This window comes from Lutjanus erythropterus, chromosome 6 (assembly GCF_056507025.1).
Source record: "Lutjanus erythropterus isolate fLutEry1 chromosome 6, fLutEry1.hap2, whole genome shotgun sequence".
Classification (NCBI taxonomy): Eukaryota; Metazoa; Chordata; class Actinopteri; order Lutjaniformes; family Lutjanidae; genus Lutjanus; species Lutjanus erythropterus.
The window spans coordinates 26,704,984-26,717,574 of NC_139322.1; the positions used below are offsets into that span (position 1 = coordinate 26,704,984).

A 12,591-nucleotide genomic window follows, 5' to 3' on the forward strand; every position below is an offset into this window, starting at 1 on the left:
CACCAGCACAGAAGCTAAGTAATATACTGCTGTGGATGAGGTCAGCAAGTGTACACTATATTTAGAATATTTTCACTGTTTTACCTTGCCGTCAGCTCTTTTTGACAGGAAACTGCTGTCGCTCTCTTCAAGCCAAACAAACTCCACAGGCAAAATCAGGATTTTACCTTGCAGAACATGGGAGCTGCTGGTCTACCACTTCCTCAGTTTCTTAGGTAATTTGTGTTATTCTGTGACTTCAATGAATCCTAACCGTTTAAAACACATAATAACAAAAATAAAGTAGCAGATCGAGGCAGTAGTAGACCAGCAACTCCTGTGTTCTGTGAGATAAAATTGCTGATTTTGCCTATGGGATTTGGTTGGTATGGAGAGAATGATATATGGCTTATATAATGGCAGTTTCCCATCAGAAAAGGCTGTCTGATGGCAAAGTTAACCAGTGAAAATATTATAAATATAGCAAAAACTTAATGTAATATTACTTTTTTAGGTAGGCCTTGTTTTTACATGGCTAAAATACATTTTGTTGCTGCCCCTATCCACAGCTGTTCATTACTTAGCTTTGAACACAATTTAAAGTAGGTAATATACTGACTATCAGTGAGTATCTCAAACAAGCCCACTTCAAATAATCAGAACTATCCCTTTAAGGTACAGGCACTGACATAGCTACATTATGAAACCTCAGCTGGAGCTCTAGCACCAACTCTGAGCACTAGTTGACATTGCAGGGGCTGGCCACTTCTCGTTTGACCCTCGCCCTCAGTCTGCGGAGCTCTGCATTCTCATCGTCCACAACGAGGCCACATTCAATCAACGTCCAAGCTTTAGTGAGCTGCTGTTCTCCGTAGTGCTGCAGCGCCCCCCGCAGGAAGCACTCAGCTAGACGCAGCCTCCCCAGACCAGCCTCCATACACTGGAGGGCCCGGTTCCTGTGGAGCTCCAAGGCCCGAGTGAAGTCCTCCAGAGCGGCTCCTTCTCTGGAACAGAGCACCAGGCTGCGGCCTCGCCGACACAGGTCCTCCACGTAGACCTGAGGGTCATCTGAGCAGCTGGAGTCTGACCCACCATGTCTCTCAATAACTCTGTCCAGGTCAGCTGTGGCCCGCTCGTGTAAGCCCAGCTGAGCGAGGCAGGCAGCCCGCTGGCGGAGATACTGGAGTCTGTGATTGCCCACTGCCTGTACTGCCACAGTCAGGAGTGAGACGGCCTGATCCCACTGTCCTCCTGAGGACACACTGCTGGCCTCCTGTGCTGCTGCCTGTTAAAACACAGATGATGAGATATTACTATGTTCATATGTTCATTCATAAATGCATATTGCTTTTTATTCACAATCCTTTAGCTTGATTTGTGAAAGATGCTGTTGCACTGTCTTGTATGTATTACAAAATTGTTTAGTGTTTTCTAAGGATACATATCAGCTATAATAATATCGGATTTGACAGATTTGTCAAAGAATTTAATTTAAAATGGCTTAATCCTTACTCCTGCTGTTATGGTCCATCTGCTCCAGGTGAAGTGAAATATCCTTTGGCTTCATAAAAGCCAAATTTGTGAATGTATTCAATGTACTTTACTAAAAAAAAAAAAAAAAAATCAACATTTGAAGAGTCAGAACCGTTCTTTGTTGTAATTGTAATACTGATGTCACTTAGATTTGGTTCAGTCAGAGCTGGAATATTAAATCATCATTCTTTGGTCACTACATCTGAGTCTTTCTTATCTTCAAGTGTGTATATAAATTAAAAGATATATGAATTCTTTTTAAAATACAAAAATTTGAACTTATTGGTCTGTATTGACCATGAGAAGTAGGTAATTATCTGTTATCAGTATCAGCTGAAAAAGAAATCCACATCATCCATCCCTATTGTTCTCTACCATCATACATAATTCCTATATTTCCATCTTTTCTGACCTTACTGTCCATTTCAAGTATATGAAATATCCATTGTGATATAACCTCCTAAATTGACAGACATGCTATCTTCAATTTTGTTGTGTCTATTTTTGTTCTTTGTTCTATTTTAGTCAGTACTGTGTTAAAAAGTGAAGTGAATAAGAATGATACCATGTAAAAACATCAGACAGAAGAGATTAAATCTAAATTGCATGCAGGCGAAATAAGAAATGATCGTGAGGAAAGATACCAGTGGCTTTACAGAATCCTAGAGGAGCTAAGGAGACGATGCAATGATTCAATTCCGGTAGGTAAGTAAGTAAGTAAGTAAGTAGGTAAGTAAGTACATGTGTAAACAACACCAGAGTTACAAAGTGGTGTAAAATGCAAACATGGTAGAACTTTTTTTTTTTTTTTTTTTTTTTATGGCAACACTTGAGTATATCTCTCTGTATTTGTTGCGGGGACATTTGAGTCCCATCATGGAAATGTCTGCAATAAATGATAAAACTATTTTGCTGATGATGGTAGAATGAAAAATGCAGGCACAGCCAGGACAAACAATTTTCTTCGCTGTATACTGAATCAAGGATTCCTGCACGTAGGCTTACCTGTGCCACGCGTTTTTGCTGATTGAATGGGATCAGGGCCAGCAAGAACTCCAGACTGGATGAATCTTTCTCGGTCAGTTTGCTGAGCCTGCGAGCCGCGCTGCGGTAGTTCTGCTGCCAGGCCTCCACCACACCCAGCCGTGCCTGGGCCACAGCATCTCTTGGCTCCTGACCAAACACCTGGCACAGATGAGCAGCTGCTGCCTTCACTTCACCTGAAGCAGATGGACCGTAACAGCAGGAGTAAGGATTACTGTAAACAAGAGGCCCCGTTCAATTCTTGCATTTATCAAAGAGGAAAGACCACACAGCCCAAACTATAATCTCCCAACCAGACCAGTAACACCAAGGATCCCACTGAGAACTCCAGCAGCAACATTTGGCAAAGTTCCCATTTCACCTTTGGCTAAGAGTGTGTCCACATAGAGGAGATGCCATCTGGGGTCTCTGCAGTCTGTCCTCATCAGAGCTCCACCAATTATAAAAGCCTCTCTGAGCTGCTCCTCATGGCGGGGGACAGTGTCAGCGGCCAGGATGCCTGACAGTTTGGTTCGGCAGAACTGATGCAGCCAATCACAGACCAGCTTCCTCGCCTTGTCCTTGAGTGACAGGATGTCTTTAGTGACGATGTCACTGTTAATCTGAAGTGCTGCCAGGATATCTTGAGTGCATTCCTGAGGACAAAAAATAGTTTGAACATCACATTTAAAGTGAACATACACAGAAGAGTCAGTACTACAAAGTGGCTAAAACTAGAAATACCTACAGTTGATGATGGGATTCACATTATTTATGATATATTTAGGATGGAAGGAAGCACTTTTTCTTTTGGACCACAAGTTTTTGAAAGGATGGGAAACTTGGATTGTGTACATTACATCTGTACAACCATAATTTGTTTAGTGCAAATTCCTGTAATTTGTTTTATCCTTTATTTTTTCTTACCTTCTTTTTTGTCAAGAGGACACATCCCAACATCTGAGTTCTGTTTAGTTTGGTTTTCTATTTTGACACATTCTATTTTAACATATGTATTTTTATGCACTGTGTTGGTAATATACTAGTTATTACACTAGTTTTCAAAAGAGATCACACAGACAGATACAGCAGTAGTACAGTAGTTTTTTCCCCATTTTTTCTACTTTCCCAGAGAACCCACAGTCATCCAGGAATTGAGCAGATTCTAGGGTTATTTTTTGACAGATTTGAGGTGTTCTCAATCTGCAAGTTCGCTGATGTAACTAAATTCTACACAGTGGCCCGTTAAATAATCATCTTAATTTTAAAAATAACAATTTCATACAATTTCCTTCACAGGAATGAATGAAATGCTAAAATATAAGTTCACTATATATTTTTATAGTTTTCTTACACCCCTTAAAACCAAGACGGCCTTGGAACCCCCTGCAAACAGTGGCTTAAAGTATGAATACCTGTTGCTGGTTGAGCATGAGATAGGTGAAGCCTCGTCCACAGAGGGCCTGAACGTGTTTTGGGTGCTCCTTCAGAATGGCACTGAAATCAAAGATGGCTGTCTTTCGTTGGCCCAGGAGGGCATAACACCTCGCTCTCTCTAGCAGAGAGTCTGCTGCCTCACCACCTTGAAAAACACAATTATTTGATTGGTTTCACAATATTCACAGCATTATCATTTTCCACTTTATTGGCTTAACAAGCATTGGTCCAAACAGTTAAATAGCATGTATGATTTGTATGATTTGTGTTGAAATGGCTTCATATTCACAGGTTTGTGCTCAGGCTGGCTGTCCTGTAGTTAAATAATACAGAGCCAATCTGCCTGCTTTGTGTTCAGTGTTTCAAAAGACAAAACTCTGCTGAACTGAAGCCAATCAAACACAGAGAAACAAAGCTCCTGTTGTGTGTCAACCCTCCATCTATCCCTCTAATTGTTTCCACTATCTACATCAAAGAATTACCCACTATTAACTAAGTCAACAATCAGAGTCAGATCGGTGACAAACATCAATATTTCATCAATCAGACTCTAATCACCAGAGGCCATGATAGCGATGGAGAGATATGCCACAGCCTCCCTGACAGCGCTCTCCTCTCGTGTGGCCTCCAGGATGCGTCTTGCAGCAGCGTGACAGTGTGCCTGCAGCAACCCCCGATCCTTCTGCTGCGCCACTGCCAACAGGGGGCGCAAGCAGCTTGTATCGCCACACTGAATGAGCTTCTTCAGCAGCTGTGGGTAAAATGGACAGATATAAAATCTTTATTTCTATGTGTTTGATATCTAAATCAAAGGAAATTCACAGGCACAGCGCTGTAGGGTATCTGTAACTAACATAGACATAGAAAATTCAAATTCATTAATGAAGAGTGAGACTGCATAATGCCACTGATTTCATGTCTGCTGGTCAGCACTATGTGTCTGTAGTTGGTGTGATAAGACAAGTATTGATTAGCTTAACTGATTTGCTAATGTAAAGTTTGACAAGGTACTTCATCTCATATACAGATAAAGAAATCTAATTAGAGGGAGTGTAAATGACTCCTTGTGGTTCCTTATTTATTAAATGTAGGCACTCTTAAGTTGTGTCCAGAGCACAATCTGGGTGAATGAGAGTAGCATTCTCACCCTATCTCTATTGAGAAATCTACTGTTTTTTTTCAACTCTCCCTAGACTGTTTTCAATCATGGTCAATGATTGAAATACTGTATGTTCACATGGCATGAATCATAAACCCAGTTTTAAGAATAAATAATAATGAAATTATAGTATTCCTAATTAGGAACATTTGGACCCACTACCCCAAACCTGCAAACCTGATTGGTGTCATAAAGAAATCCTCTGTGCAGCTGCAGCAAGGCGAGGCGAGCCAGGATGGGTGCCCGAGGACTGCTGGGCCCAACGGAAAGTAGTAACCGGTAAGCCTCCTCCACCCGACCGAGCCGGTACAAGGCATCCGCTGCCAAGATCTGAGACCCATCAGCGCCGGGCTGGAGCTCCATCAGCAGCACAGCCAAGGACTGGACACCAGCAGGAGTCCTAATATAGAGAGCCGAGAAAAGTGCAACCAGCAAGAAAATGCATTTAACTAAGAAAACATAAATGTGGACATTGATTAGAACAGAGCTCATAAATTGAAATTTGTAGTTGTATTGAGGTGAACTTAAGGGTGCTATAAGACATTGTGACAAAAAACACACCACAGAATACATTAAAGAAAAATGGGAGAGAGAAGGTAATCCTCTAATATCAAATGAGAACTGGCTGAATGTGTGTAAATTCCAGTGGAAATGCATCAACTCTCACATGTGGTGAGAGTTTGAGTGGAAATTTTTTATTTGTTTCTTTATTACGTTGAAGGAGAAAGCACATTTTGCTGGAGGGGAGGACAAATGTTAGAGGCAGGGAGCCAATCACTGACATATATTTTGGGAATGCCCTGTTGTAAGACTTTTCTTGGCACGGTTTCACAAAGCACTAAAAGCATACTTGACAACGACGTGCCCTTGCAATTTTCTTCTGAATTTTTAGGAAATGTTGAGATTCTATTTTGATGAACACAGGATGTGGTATTTAGGTATCTGCTTGTGATAAAGCTCTCATGAGGAAGTGGTTACTTCCTGAACCCCTCTACACTTAACAAGTGGAAAGATATGGTAAATGAAATTATTACTTTTTCACTAGGTCTTTAAAAAATGTGTTCATTTAAAGTTTGCCAAATATATATGCAAACTAAGTTTCAAAATAATTAAATAATAATAATTATATAATATATACATATAGATAGATAGATAGATAGATAGATAGATAGATAGATAGATAGATAGATAGATATCATAATGTAATAATAATAATAATAATAATAATAATAATAATTAAATGAGCAGCTTTCTCTGCTCTAAAACACTGGGGGAGTGTCCACTGTGTGTGTCTCAGTGTCAAACACCCCTACAACCTGAAACATGAACACTCCATCTAGCAGCTTTACTGGACTTGTACAGACATGTTTGAGCCACCAGAACCAGAGGACAATGACCTACCAACTATTTCCTTTGCACAGACTTAAATTCTAGACCAAGTGGGTCAAACATGTAAAGACCTTACCGACAGATTTTTTGTGGAGATCTTGAATGACTGACCCTGCAATACTGATTTATTCTAACAAACCAAATTTACTTTTTTTCCTTTCTAATCTCCCCTACACACTTGTCATTGCTCTTGTGTGCAGACTTTACCTCTTTCAAAATGTACATTTAGTTCTTTCATTTTATAAAAATCTGTGGACAGCAAAAGAAATAAAATTATCCCAGTCCAGCCATATGTATTGCAGTATTAACTGCTGTCCTAAAATAAGAATTTCCAGATTCCATTTTCTATTGTGTAAACTGTGTGTGAGACAAACTTCATACCCTGATCTGTGGTCATCTCTTTTTGACGGGGCCTGTGGCTGATCCCCTTCCTGGGGCTGTTGGGAGTCTCCACTGGAACAGGACTTGGACTCGTGCTCTCCGGTCCCCTCCAGCATGACTCGTCCCTGCTCCAGTAAAACAGTAAACAGCAGCCCACGGTAGTTCCACGGCACCAAGCAGCGGACGGTGAGCGCTGTCTCTTGAGGCTGCAGCCTGCTGGCTGTCACATAGTCCAGAGCTGTGAGGTAGTTTAAGCCACCCATCATGCGCAGGAGCCCCCTGCCACACAACGCCCGCACACAGCTGGATGGGTGGGGGGCACTGTGTTCAATCACAGCCTGGAAGTCTTCTGACGCCCCCTTGTGGTCATCAGAGAGAAGTCGGGCATATCCACGTAGAACCTGCACAGTGTTTTGATAGCTCTGTTGACCCTGGGCTGCAGCGAGCTGGCTGCAGATAGAGAGGGCCTCTTTGTGTTCCCCTCTGAGGAGAAGACAGTCGGCCAGTCGTACCCGCAGCTCTCTGCCTCCGCCGCCAGGCTCTAAATGGCACAGAGTCCGTAACTGAGTGATGACAGGGTCCAAGAGTTCAACTCCTTCGGTGGAGCGCAGGTCTGGACGGGTGAGGACACTCTCTCTGTAACCAGAAAGGCCCCTCTCTGCCTGCTGACGGAGATGGTTTCGAGCAGCCATTCCTGTGCCGTAATCTGTAAATAGCTTCTGGAAATAAATTCGGGCGGTGGCAGGATGGATCTCAAACGCATCCCCCAGATCTCTACACGCCTCTGCAGTCCGTCCACCTGCTGAGAAGCAGGCCGCTGCCCGACTGGTTAGGAGTCCAGCTCTCCTCTCAGGAGTATCTTGGAATGACTTGTCTTTAGTACTCTCTGATGTTTTCTGGCCATGATGCAGGAGAGTGGTGTAGATGTCTGTGCTATCCCCAAATCTGCCTGTCAAAAACAAATATGCTGCTTGAAGTTCCTGAACCTCTCTATTACCAGGTGAGACAGCCAACAAAAACTCAATAATTGTGGAAGCAGCATCTTCATCTAGCTTTTCGATCTCTTTTGTTGTCACTGGACACTTGCTATCAAACATTAGAGAGGGATGTATTTGAAGTACTTGGTCTGTAAAGGCCCTCACTATTTTGGGTAGGTGCTGAGCTTGTCTGCTTGTAACCAGTGTGACGATTTCTTGTTTGTTGCTCTGGTAAGCTTTGAGGTAAAGCTTAAGCCCTTTGGTACTGTGAGGCTCTGAGAACAAGCAGGCCAGGGCACGAGTGATCACCAACACCATGCCAGTTCCACCTTGAGGACGAGGGTTTCGCTTCTCATCCAGCAGAGCAGTGCAGCGAGCGAAAATCTCCTCGCAGCCATGCCCGCCACTCTGAAGAAGGGACTCCATTTTGAAAATGGTGGCCGACAGATTGTTGGGGCAGAGTGTGGACAGAAATACGGCTGCAAGACCTTTATTAAGCCCTTCAGCAGGTTGGCTGTCACCATGACTGTCGAGCCAAGCTTCTAGAGTAGAGATCACTCCACCCAGGCCTGACTTCAGTTTCCGCATGTGGGACACAGTGGAGGCGGCGTGAGTCCTGAAGGAAGACATGTAGAGAGTGGTAGCCCTCACCAGCTCTCCAGCCTCAAGGAACTTGTCTCCTTCCTCACACAGCTCTGAAACAGTGATGCCAGGTCGAACCACAGCAGTCATGATCAAGCTGCAAGCTGTTTCTTTCGCTTTACCTGGTCACAGTGATGTCACCTTGTGGTTAAAAATAGGAAATGGGGAAAACATTCTTTTAGCTTTCCAAATCATTAGGTTAAATTTCAGAGTCGTCAATCCTCAGTAACATTATATCAAAATGTCTCACAGTAGGCATTTCTCACAACTGTCTGATTTATTATGGTTGGAAAAGCACAGGTGTTACTGATAACATTAAAGGTTCAGTGTGTTATTTGCAAAATATGTCACAAATGTAACACAATATTAAAAAATATGTTTTCACACATATATATGTGTGTGTGTGTGAGTGTGTGTGTGTCACCCTCCCTTCAAGCTCACCCATATATGCCACTAAAGACTACAGTGTTTCTCAAACTGTGGGGTGAGCCCCCCTGGTGGGGCACAGAGCCACTGCAGGGGTATTGATGTGGATCACCAACAAAAAATATGTAGTGAAACAAAGTTGAATGAATATAATCTATATAGGGAAATTAAAAAAAAAAAAAGAAAGAAAGAAAAAGAAAAAGAAAAAGAAAAAAGGGTTTGGTGATGTTATTGTGCCGGCCTTTATTTCATTATAATTCGATTTAAATCTTTTTTTTTTTTTTTTTTTTACCAGTAGCTTCCTCTATCATTGTTCACAATTGCTAGAAATTGTGGGGTGGGGGGCACTACCTTTTTTCTGCTTCTGAGTGGGGGCATTACAGAAAAAGTTGATGATTCACTGTCCTACACATACACTGGTCCTTTATTGATAGCTTTTCTATTCCAGTATGCAAGTCAGTCATGACAGTGAGTCGGTATGCACTATATCAGGAACCTGAAACCAAAGCAGCTAAAAGGAACACAGCCATAATTGTCTTTTTATCTGTTTCAATATTATTTTTACTGCTGATATTTGGCCCATTGTAGAACTCGTGTTCTGTTTTTTTCTTTTGTACTATGAAATAATTATACAACTCTCTACTTAATACTTAATTATTTTCAGTCAAACATGTTTGAAAGTCTGTATGGCTTTGCACCAGCTTTAAAACACTGGAACTGTGTATTAATCACTTATAATGCAATAATGTATTGATTCTGAAATGGGCCATTCTGTGTAATGAATACTTTTACTTTTAATATTTTACGTATGATGCAAGTAGGCTACTTTTGTACTTTTACTTTGAATGCATGACTTTTACTTGTAGCAGTATTTTTCCACTGTAGTAAAGCTACTTTTACTTTAGTAAAGGATCTAAATACTTCATTCACCACGATACATTTGCTGACATTTCAGTTTCATTCATTTCACAATCATCGACACTGGAAGCTTAATATTGGTGACATTTTGAGAATCTATTTAAACCAGCGAAATTGGGAATACCAAGCCAAATTTAAGGAGCACTAGGCCTACAATGACACTGACAATATAAGTTAAAAACGGTCGACTGCTGTCAGAATTAGTTAAGTTGCGTCAAATGCCTAATTTTAATATTATTATGTTTGTGCATAATACTGAAAACTTCTCCGTCCCCGTGTGCACAAGATTTCTTGCTTTTTCTGATGGCTCATGGTTCACCTACCTGCTCTTTTGTTACCAACAGCACCAAAACATGAACAAAACCGAACGAAATCCATGGCTTTTTAAGTGAGGAAACAACTCACCGATACGGTCGGTGTCAGTTCATTTTCTGTAACCGGACGTCTCGGGAACAGAAAACCTGGCCCCCATTTTTTGTAATTCAATCGCTCTCGGCTCAGAGTTGCCGGGGCAACACGGTGTGTCCGCTCAAACAACAAAAGATAAGTTTTTTAAAAGTCTGTAACAGGTGGAAAGAGATAGAGGCAGCAACAAGATAAAAACAAACCGACCGCAGACGGTGAACTCCTGTCTGTCTCCGCTGTTGCCGGGACAGTCCTGAGCTGTTGTTCTCGTGAGCACGGGTCCGGTTGCCAATGGAAACCACTAACGCTCGTAGGAGGACCACAACACCGCAGAATGTGTCATGTCTAAAAGGGAACCTTTAATTTGCAAAACACTGGTGAGATTGTAGGCGTCGTTTTGTCACTGTGCCCCGTGTACAAACTAATTCTGTTTATAACGTGACAACGCTGTGGTTGAAATATGTTCTGGGACAGAAAACACTCGCTCGGGACTTAGGAGAGAGCATAGCTTGAGTTAAATGAATCACTCTCGCGAGATTTTTTGGTACATATGGGGTTCCCTCATAGCCGGGCAGATTGGGCTGGGAGATCGCTCATTGTTTCATGACTTGAAGTTTTCTAAAATTGGCGATATAATATGTTCATTTAACGGATAGTAACCTACACGCACGTTGCTTCTGGGATTGCAGAATGCGAGAGAAAGGTTATGAGGATGAGAACAGGTCATTTAAATGCCACCTGAAATTTGTACAAAGACTAAACTAAAATGTGGCATACTGGAGTGTCCTACATTAGCTAATAGATTAGACAGCACAAATATAATGATACTGCTTATTTATATCGCCTATTAAAAGTCACTATTGACGTTACAGTTGAAATTGTGGCTTGACAAGACTACCAAAATTGTTGTAAAAATGACTTTCCACCAGACGTTAGATATGTTTGGCAACATATTAACATGTTTGTTACCCATTATAGTTCACTAAAACTGAACTAGAAGTAAGTGTCAGAAAACATTTCAGTTAACTGAAACTAAACTAAAAACGCAAATTAACTGGAATTAGCATATATAAAATAAAAAATAAACATAAAATGTTTGCAGTTTTATTCTTTGATCAAATTTGTCAACGCAACGAATGGGAGGAGGCACTGGTGCACAGACTGGGTTGTCTTCATGACTGTGAGCCAACTGCCTGAAGTGTTTATTCTATTCTGAACTTCTTAAATATTACTCCTTACACATATTATACTTAATATTTTTTTAGCAATAAAAACACTAAAATTAAACATTTACAACAAATAAATATACAGACTATAATAACTGTGGTTTGTACTGGGGAAAATCGGGTTAATGTTATTGCACGTTCATAAACAAATTGTGAATATGACCAAAGTCCCACTGTATGGGTTCTACGCTTTTTCTATTCAGGGAATATGGACAATGTAGGACAGCTGTGCTTTTTGTGCTTAAACAGAATTTGCAATTCATGAGATCGTACTAATCCACCTCAAGAATAAAAGCTCCTTGAGCACCCTGCCCACATTTTCTTTGTATGGGGTCTTGTGCTCAAAACTGCACACCAGCTGCTGTGTTCAAACACTCAGCCAACACTGCCACCTTGTGGCCAAGAATTTTATTCATTTCATTCGGTACCATTACACTTTACAGTACCATGTAACCACACATTTGTACCACAGGCGAGTTCAGTGAGAATACATTTCCGAACCCTGACTGTTTCCTTATGAAAATCCACTCATTGAGGTTTGTAACAAAATATGCAAGCATCCATAAGTAGTTTCAGAAAATTAAAAATAATAATTCTAAAATATATAAACACACATATGTCTCAAGGCCTTAAGTCAAAAACCACAGACTTAGATTTATATTAAAACATTCATTAATAAACTCCATAAATTGGAAAGTCCAACTCCTTTACTGTCAGCAACTGAATTGACCCATAAAAACTCTCAAAGTGAGATACTCCAACCTCACAACTGGAAACCATCAGTTTGGATGGAATAAGTGTGGTGAGGAAAAACCCAGCCAACTGCACATTGACAACATTTCTCTGCAGGAAACTGAAAACCTGACGTCCTGTGTGGGGATTTTAGTTTTCGTCTCTTGTGAGGTTGCGCAACAACAATCAGTGGCTGAATTGTTACAACTGACTTTCATGTCAAACGAGATAAAGGAGATCTCAAACATCATAGATGTACACTGAAATGCTCACACAGTTTATGTACTCAAACTGAAGAGAGTCCTTACTCTAAATAGTTAAATGCTAAAGAAAAAAATTCTTTAGAATTCAAACAAGGAAGTTT

General features: G+C 41.1%; 1 protein-coding gene across 1 annotated transcript; it reads right to left on the reverse strand.

Annotated features, from left to right (window-relative positions):
• Window positions 1-164: 164 nt before the first annotated feature.
• Window positions 165-8,898, reverse strand: ttc34 (tetratricopeptide repeat domain 34). The gene is made up of 7 exons (XM_084721434.1): window positions 6,902-8,898; window positions 5,309-5,531; window positions 4,531-4,723; window positions 3,951-4,117; window positions 2,918-3,191; window positions 2,518-2,732; window positions 165-1,264 (listed from the first exon to the last, which is right to left on the reverse strand). Exons 1-7 carry the CDS (start codon window positions 8,608-8,610, stop codon window positions 719-721), a joined length of 3,327 nt encoding a protein of 1,108 aa, XP_084577560.1. The 5' UTR covers window positions 8,611-8,898; the 3' UTR covers window positions 165-718.
• Between the last annotated feature and the right edge of the window lie 3,693 nt (window positions 8,899-12,591).